Here is a 16,594-nt window from a genome sequence, read left to right as displayed (position 1 = left end):
CTTTTTTTCTTTAAGGGACCTATTTGGATATTTTTTTCTTTAAGGGACCAATCTGAAACCAAAAATATCTTTAAGGGACAATTTTATTAATTAAGTCTTTATAATATAATTTTTTATTAGGATGAAATCAAACTAAAGAATTGCACTAGATCCATATCAAAGTACAGCCTATCTTATTTAAAATTTTTAGTCTTGTCAAACGCCCTTAAAATATTTTATGTCATTTTCAATTTAAAAAGGACATTGTAGTAATTAAACGAATTGAAAGACTACAATTCAAATTCAGCAACCGTGTCTGTTTTTTTTTTTTGTTTTTTTTTTTCTTTATGTTGTCTAGTGGCTAGAATTTCATCTTTTAATCCAAGAGCACTTAGATGAGATGACACGAGTCTCTTCTAGCTTAACCAAGGTCCTGAGTTCGATCTCTGGCTTGGGCATGCAATAGTGTTAAAACTCTTAGGGAGAGTTTGCCACCCATTTAATTTGGGTCCCACAAGACTCGAGGAATTAGTCTATGCAGTAGCGCGCAGAGGATACCCGGTTCACAAAAAAAAAAAAAAAAGAATTCCATCTTCTAAAGATGAATAAATGGAAGTACCCTGATCTCGATACAATAATTTGTAATGTTCGTACCAATGAAGTTATGCTCACGGGAACGCAACCGTGTCTATCTAGTTAAGGCAAGTTGGTGTTCACATCACAGTGTCCCTACAATACCATTGTGGAAAAGAAAAATAAAATACGTGGTAAAGGGAAGGAAACTCAAGGTATAGGATGTGCATTATTTATATATAAAGTCAAAATCAAGGAATGAAACATATATAACCAACCGGCTTATGAAACTAAGTGAATTTTCAAAAGTTGAACAAAGTGTGCTGTGTGGGAAATAACTAAAGAAAGCATGAGAAATGGAAGAAACAGACCCAACGAACCTGCCAGCTTCTCCACTCAAGCAAACGCACTTCTTAGGAAGAACTTAACCTTTCAGGTTAATTACTCTCTCTCTCTCTCTTTCTCTGTGTCTTACTTCATTCATCAAAATTGTTTCTAATTATACAGATTTCTAAGCTCAAAACAGAGTTACTTAGTTTTGACTAGTGTTCAAAGTTTATCATATGTATTACCTGAAAAAATATTAGTGTAAACTGTGATTTTGTTACTTAAATTTGTCAAGCTCCTAGTTCCTCAATGTACTCAAATTAAAAAATCATCTTGGATTGTCTTTTGGTAGTAATTTTGTAGACCAAATTGATTAACACAAGTCAAAGGCAAACAAACTAACAAAGATACATTTTGGATCCGTTTAATTTGCAAAAAGATAAGTACCTTATAAAACAGCACAAGACAACAAACTTTTAAGGTATTATACAAATTTTGTTTTTTACGACATTTGGTGGGCAAAAAATTATTTTGTTATTTTAAACGACTTGTGCAGAGAAGAAAAAGTTTTCCTGTGATTTGGTGAGGGATCAGAATTTTTCAGTTTTTCTTCCCGTCCCTTGGCATCCTAGTTTGTCCGGTCCTAGAAACAACTTTAAAATCAAATACTGTACATCTAAAGTTGTCTTGTCCGGTCTTTTTTATTTTTTAGCAAATCAAACGGACCCTAAGGATAAGAATGACTAATGAGCATTTAGGCATGTATTTGTAATTTTAATGCATTCAATGTTGTCTCAAAATTCAAAGAGGAAAGTTAAAGCTTACTCCTTTATAAGTAGAACACCTCCCATAAAGATGAGTTAGAACTACTCCAAAATCTAAGCATCGAAAATTTGCTGGATTACTTGCTATCAGAGCACGCACTCCAGATGTTTAATCATATGCACGAGAGAGTGTGTTGAGAGTCTTGCATTTGGTATTGGCCACAAGTGTTTTTAAAGTAATTATAAGTGCAGGGTATCCCGGCCCTTGCTTTATTATTAAGTTTTGTAGAGATAAGTTAGGTTGAATCCAAAATTTAAGTATCTAAGATTCATTGGTTCACATGGTATCAAGCTATATGAGTCACGCTCCAAATGTCTAGACATAAGCGCGAGAGAATGTGGCTATATGAGTCATGTTCCAGATCTCTAGACATGAACACGAAAGAATGTGTCGAGATTCTCGAATGTGATATTGACCGAAAGAGCTATTAAAACATTTATAAGAGATATTATTTACCTTATTAATGTCAATTTTGCAAAGATGAGTTAAGTTGAATCCAAATGACATTGTTTTTTCAGAGACGAAATGTGAAGACAAACTTTAGGCTGATCTTGTCACCATTTTTTCTGTGTATATTGCTGGCTTTACTTCAAACTTTGCTCAATAAACAATTTGATAAGGCCTCAAATAAGTGTGGATGCATTTGTACCAAGACACAAGGGGAACAATGCCTGGAGAAACAATGTGGGGTTCAATATTCGGATTTTGACCAAGTTGGCACTTGTCTTATTACTAACCCTCCTGAATGGCCTCCATTATTGCAAACTCCTGATCCACAATACCGCGCTGTTAGAACAGATTTTCTTCCGTATTCTGATTTTCCAAACCCCTTATGCAGAAACAATGGCTCATGTCCACTCACTATGCTCTTTACTGGCACTAATCAGTCTTTCGGAGAAGGTATATACCAAAGTTAATTACATCTATCACCCTTTAAAATTTCACATAGTTTTACGACTAACGAGATGTGTTTTAATATACTTTTGAAAATAAGTGAGAGATAGAGATATTTGAAGGCTGAGTGTTTATTCAATTTAATAACTGATGGCATGTTTTGAAGTTACTTCTTTAGATGTTTGATGTCTTCTCAATCCTGTTTTCTCTCTTTTATAGTCTTGTCAGGGAATATGATCCCAAGTACTTTTGGCATAAACAACGCGGATGTTATGGATAGTTTGGCGACAAATGTCTTGGTGAGTCAACAATTATTTAATTTGAGCAAATTATACTCCTTTTTCCTTTCATGTGAAAACATTTATTCTCTTATCCTTAAAAGTACATGTAGTGTACTTAATGTATTTTAATATAATCATGTTTTTTATGGACATTTTTTCTCTAATTTTGATACTCAATAGTATTAACATATAGTTTTGAATCTTTACCATCATTTTGAAAGTGTTGTTTACAGTTTAATTTATTATTTTCACTATGTTGCAAGTGTTTTTTTTTTAATAATTTAATTTTGTCTTGTCTCTAACAATTTGTCTGTGTAAATAATTTCTGCTCTTACATCAAAATGTTTTAGGGATCAGCATCAGAGACAGAAAACACCAATTTTCTGGAGCCTGCTTTCTTTTCAGATCTTCCTATTTACTATCTACAAAGTCAATGCGGAAAGAACTCTACATTCTCCATTCCTATTCAGATATCAACCACTAGCAGGCAGCAAGGTATGAATGACAGTTGCTTGTATTCACATTTTTCTTGTAAGATATATGATAACAGGAAAATAAATAAATAATAGGCGCAAGGATTTACTCGATGACCATGTTGTGTCATTTTTGAGGTTGACTCTAGCTGGTAGCTGATAGTGTTCACACTATAAAATCTGATGTATCAAACTGTAGAGCTATCCTTCAATCCACACTTTGTTTTTAGGTCCATTAGGTGGCAAGTCAACATGGTTTTTCATCTGTTAGCTTGGGGCTCGGGTGGTTATATCTATGTATAGTTGTCATTATCTGAATTATCTTCCTTCATGTATTGAATAAGTGATTGCCATTGAAATGAAATGAAGTGATTGTCACAATTAATGCTCCTGCAAAGTATTTTGAATATGTTTGTATGAAGTATACAGATGATTTATTACATATTGTCATGTTTCTTTCTAGTTAGGTTATGCTAAAAGCTTACATCTGATGTCCATAATTTTGTTACTAATTCTAGTTTTTTGCTTCGCACTGGATAGAGTTAAGATGTGCTCAGGTTTTACGTTTATGGCGCAATAGTTCTTCTGAGGTAAACAATGAGCTATATAAAGGTTATAGAAAAGGTAACACGGAGAGGAAGATCAATGAGATTGTCGCAGGTAGATATATGATTTTATCGTTATATTTTTCATAATGCGTGGAAGGAAATACTTATTTCCGTATTGTTTTGACAGGTTATGATTTTCTAAATTCAAATGAGAATATATTTAATGTCAGTATATGGTACAACGCAACTTATAAAAATGACACTGGCTTTGATACTATTGCATTGGCACGGATTCCTCGTTCAGTTAATTTGGTATACATTTCAAACTTTGTATTTGAATTGTGCTTTCTCTTCATTATTCTTCTAATAAATGATATAATTAATGTTAGGACCCCAAATGTGAATTTGGGAACGAAATCAAATAGACAGTTAGTTCATCAGCTGCCCAAGCCCATGGTGTGGGGCATTTATTATGCAGTTCCCGGCCCTGGAGCCGAGCATACACTTTCTGATTATGATAAGAGATAACATCTAGTATTATATCCTTGCAGGTATCAGATGCCTACCTTCAGTTTCTGTTGGGACCTGGTACCAAAATGTTATTTGAGTTTGTAAAGGAAATGCCAAAACCTGAGACCAAAATTAAGTTTGATTTGGCTTCTCTTTTGGGTGCTCTCTTCTTTACATGGGTCATCCTGCAACTTTTCCCTGTAAGTACATAAATATCTGACTAGACATATTTGCAATGAACTAAGTTATTTGTAGCAATGAACTAAGTTTTTTGACCAAGTTATTTGTAGCAATATAATTTATCTGATAATGTTGCGTAAAATATAAGGCAATATTTTGTAGTATATTTTTCTGATCATGTGTATTTTGTTGATGTAGGTTGCCCTCACATCATTAGTTTATGAGAAGCAACAAAATTTAAGAATTATGATGAAAATGCACGGTCTCGGTGATGGCCCATATTGGATGATTTCTTATGGTTATTTTCTTGCCATATCAGTTATCTACATGCTGTGTTTTGTGATATTTGGCTCAGTCATAGGTATGAACGCAACCAGTTAAGTGTCTCTTTTTGGCATTTACCGTTTCTCCTAATGCATTTATTTCTTTTCCAGGATTAAAATTCTTCACAATGAACGACTACAGCATCCAATTCATTTTTTATTTCATCTATATAAATTTACAAATTTCACTGGCATTTTTATTGGCCTCCCTATTTTCAAATGTCAAGACCGCTACAGGTTTGGTTTTTATATAAGCTATCTTATGAAGATTTTTTCTATTATATCTGATCACTAACTTCGTCTTTTGTAATGACAGTGATTGCATATATAGGTGTTTTTGGAACTGGGCTATTAGCTGGTTTTCTTTTCCAATTTTTTGTTCAAGATACATCCTTTCCAAGTAAGTCAAATAATCGAGAAACGATGCTCATCCTGGCCAAAGGTTTTTCAGATATAATTTGACGTGGTTACCAAATATCATGATAATGTCATATGATTTAGCATTTAAGGTTGCATCAATATCAAATTCAACAATTATCTACTTGCATTTCATGTGAGACATCTTTTTGTGTCATGTATTAACATGTTGCCTAAACTTTCTTTTGGCCTTTTGATTGCTTGTCGAATTTCTCAGACGGGTGGATCATTGTTATGGAGTTATATCCCGGATTTGCTTTATATCGTGGGCTATATGAATTTTCACAAGCTTCTTTTAGTGGAGATACTTTGGGGACTCGTGGTATGCGGTGGGGAGATCTCAGTGATAGCACAAATGGCATGAAAGAGGTCTTGATTATCATGTATGTGGAGTGGCTATTGGTTCTATTCTCTGCTTATTACGTCGATCAAGTTTTGTCAACAGGAAGTTGGAAAAGTCCTCTTCTGTTCTTGAAAAGATTTCAGAAAAATCCTAGTTCATCTTTTCGGAAGCCTAGTATCCAAAGACAAGGATCTAAAGTTTTTGTTACAACTGAGAAACCAGATATTCATCAAGAGGTGAATTTTTCTTGCATTTCATATGTACTCAATATTAAATATTTCTATTGCATGATGTTACCTCAGTTAGGATTGGCCTTAGTAGTTACAGATATGATGTGTTACTTTTTCTTCTTTTACTCTTTAGACGGAGAAGGTGGAGCAGCTGCTACTTGAACCGACTATGAATCATGCAATTGTTTGTGACAAACTGAGAAAAGTTTATCCAGGGAGGGATGGCAACCCAGAGAAATTTGCGGTGAGAGAGTTGTCGCTTGCTTTGCCTCAAGGGGAGTGCTTTGGCATGCTTGGTCCCAACGGTGCTGGGAAGACTTCTTTTATCAACATGGTTGGTTAAAGATTATTTTCATCAGCAATATGTATATTTTTCGAATCTCGTTTTTTCTTTGACTGATTTTTTCCTCACTTCATTTATCAAACCATCTTGTATATGCCCACAGATGATAGGTCTTACGCAGCCAACCTCAGGTACAGCATTTGTTCAAGGTCTTGACATAAGAACTAATATGAATGGAATATATACTAGCATGGGTGTATGCCCACAGAATGAGTACGTTAAAATTTCCTCCGTTACATATGTTTTTCTAATTTTAAATTTATGACAATCGAGAAATTGTATAATTTTTTTCCCTTCTGGTATTTTAGCTTGCTGTGGGAAATCTTGACAGGAAGAGAGCACTTGCTCTTTTATGGTAGACTTAAAAATCTTAAAGGTTCTGACTTAACACAAGTAAGTTGAAGCTGATATAATGTTTCGACGAAAATCTTTAGTAGGAACAATTAGAAAATAGATCAGGACGTCCACAAATCCTAGCTCAACTGGCAGAAATGCCGAAATCGCTAGGTTGGACGTCATGACCGGGGTTCAAATCCCAGTTCCTCCACTTTGTGTGTGCGTGGTTCCTATATATGTTTCTTAACTCACAAATCACAATATAATGCTGCAGGCAGTGGAAGAATCTTTGAAAAGCGTAAACCTTTTTCATGGAGGGGTTGCTGATAAAAAAGCTGGAAAATATAGTGGAGGAATGAAGAGGAGGCTTAGTGTTGCAATATCGTTGATCGGAGATCCTAGAGTATTGTTTCTTTTTAATTCAAATTTTTCTATGAAATCACTTTGCTTTAGAATATTTGTGCTATGTTTTCTAATTCTGTTATTGATAATTTTGTTAAGGTTGTTTATATGGATGAGCCAAGTACTGGATTAGACCCTGCATCAAGAAAGAACTTATGGAATGTTGTTAATCGTGCAAAACAAGACCGTGCAATCATTCTTACTAGTACTTTCTTTCTCATGATTTGAAGCATATCCTAGTTGTTGCATTAGATATATCGTCTTAGTTTGTTTTACTTGGTTCAATATTTGCTCTTCATAAAGACTGATAAATGTTGTTTGCATACACTTTTCAGCACATTCTATGGAAGAGGCGGAAGTACTTTGTGATCGATTAGGAATATTTGTAGAAGGTAGCTTTCAGTGCATAGGAAATCCAAAGGAGGTATAATATTCATTTTTTGAATGATTGAATGTGTTTTATCAAATTCATGATTTTAAGGGTGTTTTGGTTGACACGTGTAAGTGTCAGACACCGACATGACACCGACAATATGATTAAATTGAATTATGTCATTTTCTCAAGTTATTATCGGTGTTTATGTTGTGTCCGCTGTCTGTGTCTGTATTTGTGCTTCATAGTCTACTGCAAAGTGATATTTATTTTCCGTTTTGTATGTACTGTGTTTGTTTCATCATAGCTGAAAGGAAGATATGGAGGAACTTATGTGTTCTCAATGGCAACATCTATTGATCATGAAACTGATGTTGAGAAATTGGTGCAACAACTCTCACCAAATGCTAAGAAGATTTACCATATCTCTGGTACACAAAAGTTTGAGCTGCCAAAAGATGAGGTTAAAATAGCTAATGTATTCCAAGCTGTTGAAACTGCAAAAGGAAACTTCCCAGTTTCTGCATGGGGTTTAGCTGACACTACATTGGAAGATGTCTTCATTAAGGTTGCTCGTGAGGCTCAGCCATATGATACTTTGTCATAATTTCTTATACACACTTCACTGTTACTTTATACATGTTATAAATACCACTTTCTCCGGTACTTTTTATAAGAGACATATGAGTCAACAAAAGTTAATGTATTTAGATTCTAATTTGGACCAAATATATCAATTTTTGTTGACTCATGTGTCTCTTATAAAAAGGACGTGTAAATAATCAATGTGTATTTAGCTAGTTAGCTACGATATTTGTAGTTTGCTATGTAAAATTTGTTTGATATTAATTTCAAATAAAATAATGTAAAATCTTAGGATTTTTGTTTAGTATTTTTTCTGGTCTCACTATATGTTGTATACATAATTATATAACAATTATTTTTTGGACAATTGATTGAGCAATTATAGTCACAAATTCACATTTGTCTCACTAGATGTGATCAGAGATGAAAGACTTGGGGAAAGGTGATAATATGCATTGCAATTTCGTATTATTAATACAAGTCTTGATAATTATATATTTTTTAATTGTAGGCAACATCAGCATATAAAATAAAAGGTTTATTGCAAAGACTTAGAATAATTGTATGAAATATCATATTTTAGATTGCCGGCCAAACTCCACATAAAATATGATATGCAGGAATTGACATGTTTGATTTAAAAGTATTAATTTGGCTTCATCCATTGAGTCAAATTCACATTAATCTCAAAAATTTTAATAGGACAGTGTTTGATCTTTTCCATATTCTTTCATTTGTAATTTACTTCTAAGAAAAGAAGTATAGTCCACAATAATTAAACAATGACACGAGCCTTTGCTAGCAATTACTACTATCCTTCAATCTTCATAGCTCTTAATATCCTTACAATAATTAAACATATTCTTTCTACCTTTGTTTCAAGTCTTCTCTAAAAACAGTACTACCTTTCAATCTTCATAGCTCTTAACGTTCATTCACGTACGTCTCTTTCCTCAAATCAATTAGAGATGGCTGCAGCTTTGATTGGAGGTGCATTTCTGTCTGCTACTTTTCAAACATTAATGGACAAACTAACTTCAACTGAGTTTCGTGATTATATCACAAACACCAAACTGGATGAATCGTTGATGGAAGAGATGGAAACAACGCTACTTGCTCTTGAGATTGTACTGGATGATGCAGAGGAGAAGCAGATCCACAAACCCAAAATCAAACAATGGTTGGATCGGTTAAAAGATGCAATCTTTGACGCTGAGGATTTGCTTAATCAAATAAGCTACAATGCCTTGAGATGCAAGATAGAGTTTCAGAATTTGCTTTCAACTACAAACTCAAATGGAGAGATCAATTCTGAAATGGAAAAGATTTGTCAAAGGCTGAAAACTTTTGTTCATCAGAGTAACATCCTTGGCTTGCAGCAAACTGTAAGAGGTAGAGATTCTCGTAGAACGCCTTCAAGTTCAGTAGTAAATGAATCTGTCATGGTGGGTAGGAATGATGATAAAGATAGACTCATCAATATGCTCATATCAGACCGTGGCACGAGCAGAAATAATAATTTAGGTGTTGTTGCTATTTTGGGTATGGGAGGTGTTGGTAAAACAACGCTTGCACAACTTGTTTACAATGATGAAAATGTTGAAAAACATTTTGATTTAAAAGCATGGGTTTGTGTCTCAGAGGACTTTGATGCTGTCAGAGTAACCAAGTCTCTCCTTGAATCTGTTGTTAGAAATACAACATCTGCTGCTTCAAATGTCTGGGAAAGCGATAATCTTGACATCCTTCGAGTTGAATTAAAGAAAATCTCAAGGGAGAAAAGATTTTTGTTTGTGTTGGATGATTTGTGGAATGGCAATTACAATGACTGGGATGAACTAGTAAGTCCCCTCATTGAGGGAAAACCTGGAAGTTCAGTAATTATATCAACACGCCATGAACAAGTTGCAAAGATGGCACACACATTTCCTATTCATAAATTAGAACCTCTATCAGATGAAGATTGTTGGTCTTTACTCTCAAAGCATGCATTAGGAAATGATGAGTTTCGCGATACTGAAAACAAAACCCTTGAAGAAATTGGTAAGGAGATTGCCAGAAAGTGTGGTGGACTGCCAATAGCTGCTAAAACACTAGGAGGACTTCTACGTTCAAGAGTAGACACAAGGGCATGGACTGCAATTTTGAACAGCGATGTATGGAGTTTACCAAATGATAATATTATTCCTGCTTTGCATTTGAGTTATCAATATCTTCCCTCTCATTTGAAAAGATGTTTTGCATATTGTTCAGTTTTTCCAAAGGGTTACCCACTTGATAGGAAGAAATTGGTTTTGTTATGGATGGCAGAAGGCTTCCTTGATTGTTATCAAGGTGGAAAAGCAGCGGGGGAATTAGGTGATGATTGCTTTGCTGAATTGTTATCCAGATCCTTAATTCAACAATCAAATGATGATGCTCGTGGAAAAATCTTTTTCATGCATGACCTTGTCAACGATTTAGCTACAGTCGTATCTGGAAAAAGTTGTTGCAGGTTTGAATGTGGTGACATCTCTGAAAATGTTCGTCATATCTCATATAACCAAGAATGGTATGACAGTTTCAAAAAGTTTGAGAATATCTATAATTTCAAATGCTTGCGAAGCTTCCTACCCGTGAACTACATGACTTGTGACATATCCATCAAGGTGGTTAACGATCTCCTACCAGCATTCAAAAGGTTGCGTGTGTTATCGTTGTCAAAGTATACAAACATCACAAAGCTTCCGGATACATTTGGCAATTTACTGCAATTGCGGTATCTAGACCTCTCCTACACTAAAATCAAAAGCTTGCCAGATACAGTATGTAATCTTTACAATTTACAGACATTGATTTTATCAAATTGTAGGGATCTAACTGAATTGCCTGTAGATCTTGGAAATTTAATCAATTTACATCACCTTGATATAACAAAGACAAACATAAAGGAGTTGCCAATGAAAATTGCAAGACTAGAAAACCTCCAAACTTTGACAGTTTTTATAGTGGGTAAGCAACATGTAGGGTTAAGTATCAAAGAGCTAAGGAAATTCCCAAACCTACAAGGAAAACTTACCATCAAGAACCTGCATAATGTCGTTGATGCCACGGAGGCAGAAGATGTGAACCTGAAAAGCAAAGAGAAAATTGAGGAGTTAGAGTTGTTATGGGGAAAACAAAGTGAAGACTCGCAAAATGTGAAAGCGGTTCTTGCTATGTTGCAACCACCAACAAGCCTTAAGAGCCTGAACATTGACTTGTACGGCGGGACAAGTTTTCCGAGTTGGTTGGGAAATTCTTTGTTTTCTAACTTAGTTTCCCTATACATCAATAATTGTGAATATTGCACGACGCTTCCACCGCTAGGACAACTACCTTCTCTCAAGGACTTGAGTATAACAAACATGTTTATATTGGAGACAATTGGCCCAGAGTTCTATTGTGCACAGGGAGGAGAATGTTCCAATTCTTCCTTCCAACCATTTCCATCCCTTGAGCGGATAAAATTTGACAGCATGCCAAGTTGGAAGGAATGGCTTCACTTTGAAGGCATAAACTCTTCTTTTCCTCGACTTAGAACTATGGAGTTACTTAACTGTCCAGAACTAAGAGGACATTTGCCTAGCCACATTTCTTGTATAGAAGAAATTGTAATAAATGGTTGTGCACATTTATTGGAAACACCTTCCACTTTGCATTGGCTGTCGTCGATAAAGAAAATTAATATCAATGGGCTTTCTGAAAGGACCCAATTGTCATTGCTTGAGAGTGATTCTCCATGTACGATGCAATATGTAGTGATTGAAGAGTGTCTTATGCTATTATCTGTGCCAAAGTTGATTTTGAGAAGCACAAGTCTTCAACACTTGAAACTCAAGTCTCTTTCTTCGCTCGCTGCATTTCCCTCAAGTGGTCTACCTACTTCATTGCAATCACTTCATATTGAAAATTGTAAGAATTTATCTTTCCTTCCTCCTGAAACATGGAGCAAGTATACATCACTTGTGAGACTTTCTTTAACAAGTAGCTGTGATGCACTTACATCCTTTCCGCTTGATGGTTTTCCCGCCCTCCAAATACTTGACATATATCAATGTAAGAGTCTCAATTCCATTTATAGTTTAGAAAGTCCTTCTGGTCGCCCGTCAAACCTCCAATCACTTAATATCACATGCCTTTGTTCGTTTAAAGTCAGGCTTAAGATGGACACACTCATTGCTCTTAAAGATTTGTCGTTGCATTGTGAAGGAGAGTTGTCATTTTGTGAAGGTGTTTGTCTACCTCCCAAATTACAATCAACATATCTGCATTCGAGGGGAAGAACAACACCGTCTGTAACAGAATGGGGCCTTCAAGGCCTAACCGCTCTTTCAACTTTGAATATAGGAAATAATGATGATATTGTTAACACCTTGATGAAGGAGTCGTTGCTACCCATCTCCCTTGTGTCTTTGATTATCAGTCATCTCTTTAAAATGAAGGCCTTTGATGTAAGTGGGCTTCGACACCTCTCCTCTCTCGAAAGTCTTCACTTTGAGTATTGTGAACAGCTTGAGTCATTGACAGAAAACTGCCTCCTCCCTTCCTCGCTGAAAACACTTAGCTTTGACAGTTGTGAAAGACTTGAGTCGTTACCAGAAAACTGCCTCCCTTCTTCACTGAAATCACTTGTATTTTGGAATTGTGAAAAGCTCGAGTCATTACCAGAAAACTGCCTCCCTTCCTCGTTGGAATCACTTAATCTTTATTTGTGTGAAAAGCTCGAGTCATTACCAGAAGACAACCTTCCTGACTCTCTTGAGATACTTCGCATTTATGGATGCCCATTGTTAGAAGAAAGGTATAAAAGGAAGGAAAATTGGTCCAAAATTGCACACATCCCTGTCATAAAAATAAATGACCAACTCACAATGTGGTGACAAGTTGTGTTTCCGTTTCAGGTACGTTTCTCTATAATTATGTACGCGTTCATTTATGTTGACAATCCAAACTCATCTATCTATAAAGATCTTCATATTTTTTGTATACTTTTTGCTACAACAATAGAAATTTCATAATCATATCTTTGGAGCTAATGAAAGAAAAATGCTTATTTGATCTTTTCAGGAGTTCAAGGCCTAAGTGGATGAAAATCAGCTCACATGATGAATTGAAGACAAAAGTGAGACATGTTGTTATTGCCACAAGATTGGATATACTTTGCTAATATTCAGTCTGTATTTTGTTATCATTTGAATTAATCTTTATATGTTTCCTAATAACCTGCATGATCCGGTCACTCGGTCAATGCAGTAGGGTTTGTAATATATATTCTTAATTTGTATCTGTGAGTGAACGAATGTTCATATGAGGTTTAGACAGAATCAACTTTTGAGTACTGAGAAATCTACAGTTAAGTGTGTTATAATTTATAAACAATTCCTTACTAATTTCCTCTCTGATAAACAATGCCTTGAAATGGAATATCTTATCATTATTCTTCGAAGCTAACAAATAGGTCAAATGATCTAGTAAGAACTTTTAATTCAACAGTTGGATTTGTATAACTAGTATTACAGACAAAATTGTTAGATGTGCGACTATGCTATGTGTGAATGTATATATACATAAACAAAAAATTATTGAGTTTTGGTGGATCTTGATTTGTTAAAATTCTTGTTAAAAGAGATGTTGAGTATGAAAAGCTCCCACATTTTATGCTCAACTTATCAAATTATTGGTCATTCATTGAATAATTTCCGCGCACAATTTAATAAAATTCCAAAGGAAAAGGATGATAAAAGTCAATTTATGTTCCTAAAAGACTTGATCAACAAACAAAAAAAAAAACAACGACAAAAGAACATGCGATATATAGAAATCATGCACTTTTTGTGGAAAAATTCTTCTTGTGGAAGACGTAATCCAAAAGAATTGGCAGTGGTTACAACACTTGTTCTAATAGTGTTACAATTTTTTTTCTTATTTCTTATACATTCGAATTTGGTTTATGTCCTCCAATATCGTTTCATTTTTATTTTTAGTAAAGTCAAAAAAGGTAAATAATTAAGGGCTTGTGACTATTAGTGTTTTTCGCTTAATCGGTTAAAATTAGTGAAGGAGATTTGTGTTTTCAGCTCTGCTAATTACATACAAATTGAGGCTTCTCTTCAACTTGATTAATCAATTTTGAAAGTGTAAAGCATTGTATTAGACTTCAACTTCCAGGTGATATATTCTTTCATTTGTTTCATAAATTCACATGTATTGTTCTGTTGTTTATGATCTTCCTTTTTTTATTGCAAAGTTAAATCAAGCTTCTACATTATTTTATTTTTATTTTTTAGATAATGTTCTACATTATTTATTTTTCTGAAAAGGCTTTCATATTTTATTTTATTTTATTTACGTTTTATGTTCTCTTTTGAACAAAAGTATACGAATTACTGTTTTTATTATCTAGCGATAGCTAATGCGCAAACAATCATTTTAGTCTCTGATTGCAAATACATTTTTAGTGACTCTATTTTTTAGTAATTTTATGAAATAAATTGATCGAAGAAAAATATATCCAATGACTAAATGCATAATGCTAGTGTTTGTCAAAAATAAATACGAAATGGAATATTTGAAATGTTTGACTTTAACTATAATTACTTTTAAAATTATACATATAAGTGGTTGTAATTTATCGATGATGTAAAATTTTTTACACCGACCGTGCATGAAAGTTAATCTCTTTAACATTATTGGTTTTCAGAGGAAATAAAATCATAATCTATTACAAAACTCAGCTCAAGCATGGGAGGAACTGAAGAAGAAACACATGGGGATGATGAAGTTGAGATGAAGCATAAGAAGGAAAAGAAAGAGAAGAAAGAAAAGAAAGAGAAAAACCCTGCAGATAAGAAGGATCCAACAATACTTAAGCAAAAGCTTGAAAAATTAGACACTAAGATGCAAGCTTTGCAAGCCAAGAGAGAAGAATTATTGAAGCTGCTTAATGAAGCTGAATCAAGTTCAAACACTGAGGCCTCTTAGATTAAGTGTTGTTTATATATATAATAAGTGTGCTTAACTCTATGTGAAGTATTCATATATTATAAATATGATTGTGGATGTAGGATGTAAGTAATGTTGCAAGTGTTGAAATTGTGGCATTTTAATGTTTTTCAATTTTTTAGAATCAATCCTAGTTGATATGGTTCTAAAATATATGTGTTATATGTGTATGCATGTTTATCTATCATTGTAAAATAAAGTGAAGAGATAGAAAATTGAGACACAAAAAGATTTATATACATACCGATTCACTTAATATGAGTTAGTTCAGTCCTTACAATTTGTGAGATTTTTACTATAGTGCTTGCGATAACCTCTCAAATTTTACATCTTTAAAATTTATTGGCCAACTAACCTTTACAATATATTCTCTATGCCTCACCAGTCATCAATTTTTTTTTTTTTAAACTTGGTATCTGACTCTAAGTCTGACCAGTCATCAATGAATTTCTCAAATCTAACATTCAATTAATCCCTTTTTAAGTCCAAAATTATGATCCAACTATTTGAGAAGAGATGTGTTTTTTATCAACACACTTGGATAACTATACAAAAGATCTAGTGTATGAGTCTAAGTGTGATTGATATGTTTATGGTGATAGAGCAATCTCTTAAAATATGTTTTTGATCTAAATCTATTGCAGATTGTTCCTAATTAGCATGATCTCTTTGAAATCTCTTTTATATCCATAAGTTTTGAAGTGCATAACTCAATTTTTTTATAGACAACTTGAAAGCTTCTGAACTTGGAGCTCAAGTCTATGTAGAGCCATTATATTTGTCGTTTGGATGAGTATTGAAGAACAATAGTGAAACTCACACATAATTACGAAGACTTGATATTGAATTGGGGTGAAAGTGATTAAACTAACAATATCACATTTATTAAGACTTACGTGTGAAGAAATAGAGTCCAAGATTCGAACTCAGCTCATGCATTTTAGTATCAATATCTTTTTAATGATTATATTACTCCCTCGAGTGTCACTTTAGCAACAATTACACTGATTTTTAAATTCTAATTGTACCATCTGAATAATTGAGTGTACTATTTTCAAAGCATTACATCAATTTTTTAAGCAAACGAAAATATATTAAATAAAAAGGAATACAAAAAAGCTGAGGGGACAAAACCTAACCCAACAACCACACAGAAGTGTATGAATTAACTCAAAAGGGGATTGCAAATACGGTTGGGAATAGGCCATATTGGTCTACGGGCCCCTATAGCATAGCCTAAATAAGCTCGGGTCAGGCCAGACTATTTCTTTAAAGAAAGCAGGCTAAGACTCTTTTATAAGCTTACTAGTCTGACTTACTTAAATAAATATAAATAATATTTTTACTACTATTATTATTATATATATTAAAAATTATATTTTTATTAAATTATAAATCTATGAATTTTTTCGGTAGTTTAAATTTATCAATCTACATTAATTTTTCACGTATATATAAATGTATGATTATAAACTAGAATTGAAATATGATGTCATGGTAAACACCTTTGTAAGTGCTCTTTGAGCCTTAAGGTCTTCCCTACCTTGAACTAGGGCATCATTCCCTCATCCTAAATTTTCTATTCAAAAAAATAAATAAATATGATGTCATAGTCAAATTCTCTAAAAT

The 16,594-nt window shown here is 33.8% G+C and overlaps 2 protein-coding genes across 3 annotated transcripts; both read left to right on the top strand.

The window, feature by feature from the left end:
- Nucleotides 1–826: 826 nt before the first annotated feature.
- Nucleotides 827–8,309, top strand: LOC123918312 (ABC transporter A family member 7-like). The gene is made up of 18 exons (XM_045970319.1): nucleotides 827–988; nucleotides 2,223–2,604; nucleotides 2,818–2,897; nucleotides 3,230–3,374; nucleotides 3,893–4,012; nucleotides 4,088–4,212; nucleotides 4,452–4,610; nucleotides 4,789–4,951; nucleotides 5,025–5,150; nucleotides 5,230–5,313; nucleotides 5,548–5,909; nucleotides 6,037–6,237; nucleotides 6,350–6,459; nucleotides 6,555–6,639; nucleotides 6,857–6,985; nucleotides 7,084–7,189; nucleotides 7,320–7,408; nucleotides 7,665–8,309. The coding sequence occupies exons 1-18, from the start codon at nucleotides 902–904 to the stop codon at nucleotides 7,962–7,964; spliced, it is 2,853 nt and encodes a 950-aa protein (XP_045826275.1). The 5' UTR covers nucleotides 827–901; the 3' UTR covers nucleotides 7,965–8,309.
- A 393-nt stretch (nucleotides 8,310–8,702) lies between these two features.
- On the top strand, nucleotides 8,703–13,418 carry LOC123918798 (putative disease resistance RPP13-like protein 1). Of its 2 annotated transcripts, XM_045970946.1 has the most exons (3): nucleotides 8,703–12,019; nucleotides 12,116–12,864; nucleotides 13,031–13,315. In XM_045970946.1, the coding sequence occupies exons 1-2, from the start codon at nucleotides 8,911–8,913 to the stop codon at nucleotides 12,841–12,843; spliced, it is 3,837 nt and encodes a 1,278-aa protein (XP_045826902.1). In that variant the 5' UTR covers nucleotides 8,703–8,910; the 3' UTR covers nucleotides 12,844–12,864; nucleotides 13,031–13,315. The 2 variants fall into 2 exon arrangements, with proteins under 2 accessions (XP_045826902.1, XP_045826901.1); XM_045970945.1 differs by having other exon boundaries at nucleotides 8,703–12,864; nucleotides 13,031–13,418.
- The last annotated feature ends 3,176 nt before the right edge of the window (nucleotides 13,419–16,594 follow it).

This window comes from Trifolium pratense, linkage group LG3 (assembly GCF_020283565.1).
Source record: "Trifolium pratense cultivar HEN17-A07 linkage group LG3, ARS_RC_1.1, whole genome shotgun sequence".
NCBI classification, from domain to species: Eukaryota; Viridiplantae; Streptophyta; class Magnoliopsida; order Fabales; family Fabaceae; genus Trifolium; species Trifolium pratense.
Note: the sequence above shows the minus strand (reverse complement) of the source record. Positions and strands in the feature narration are given on the sequence as shown.

What these genes read in the sequence shown, in the direction of transcription:
- LOC123918798 (XM_045970945.1), top strand. Translation starts at nt 8,911, where the DNA reads ATGGCTGCAGCTTTGATTGGAGGTGCATTTCTGTCTGCTACTTTTCAA.
- LOC123918312 (XM_045970319.1), top strand. Translation starts at nt 902, where the DNA reads ATGAGAAATGGAAGAAACAGACCCAACGAACCTGCCAGCTTCTCCACT. An exon ending in GGTGTATGCCCACAGAATGA is followed by an intron (nt 6,460 to 6,554) that starts GTACGTTAAAAT and finishes CTGGTATTTTAG; the next exon opens with CTTGCTGTGGGAAATCTTGA. An exon ending in GCATAGGAAATCCAAAGGAG is followed by an intron (nt 7,409 to 7,664) that starts GTATAATATTCA and finishes GTTTCATCATAG; the next exon opens with CTGAAAGGAAGATATGGAGG.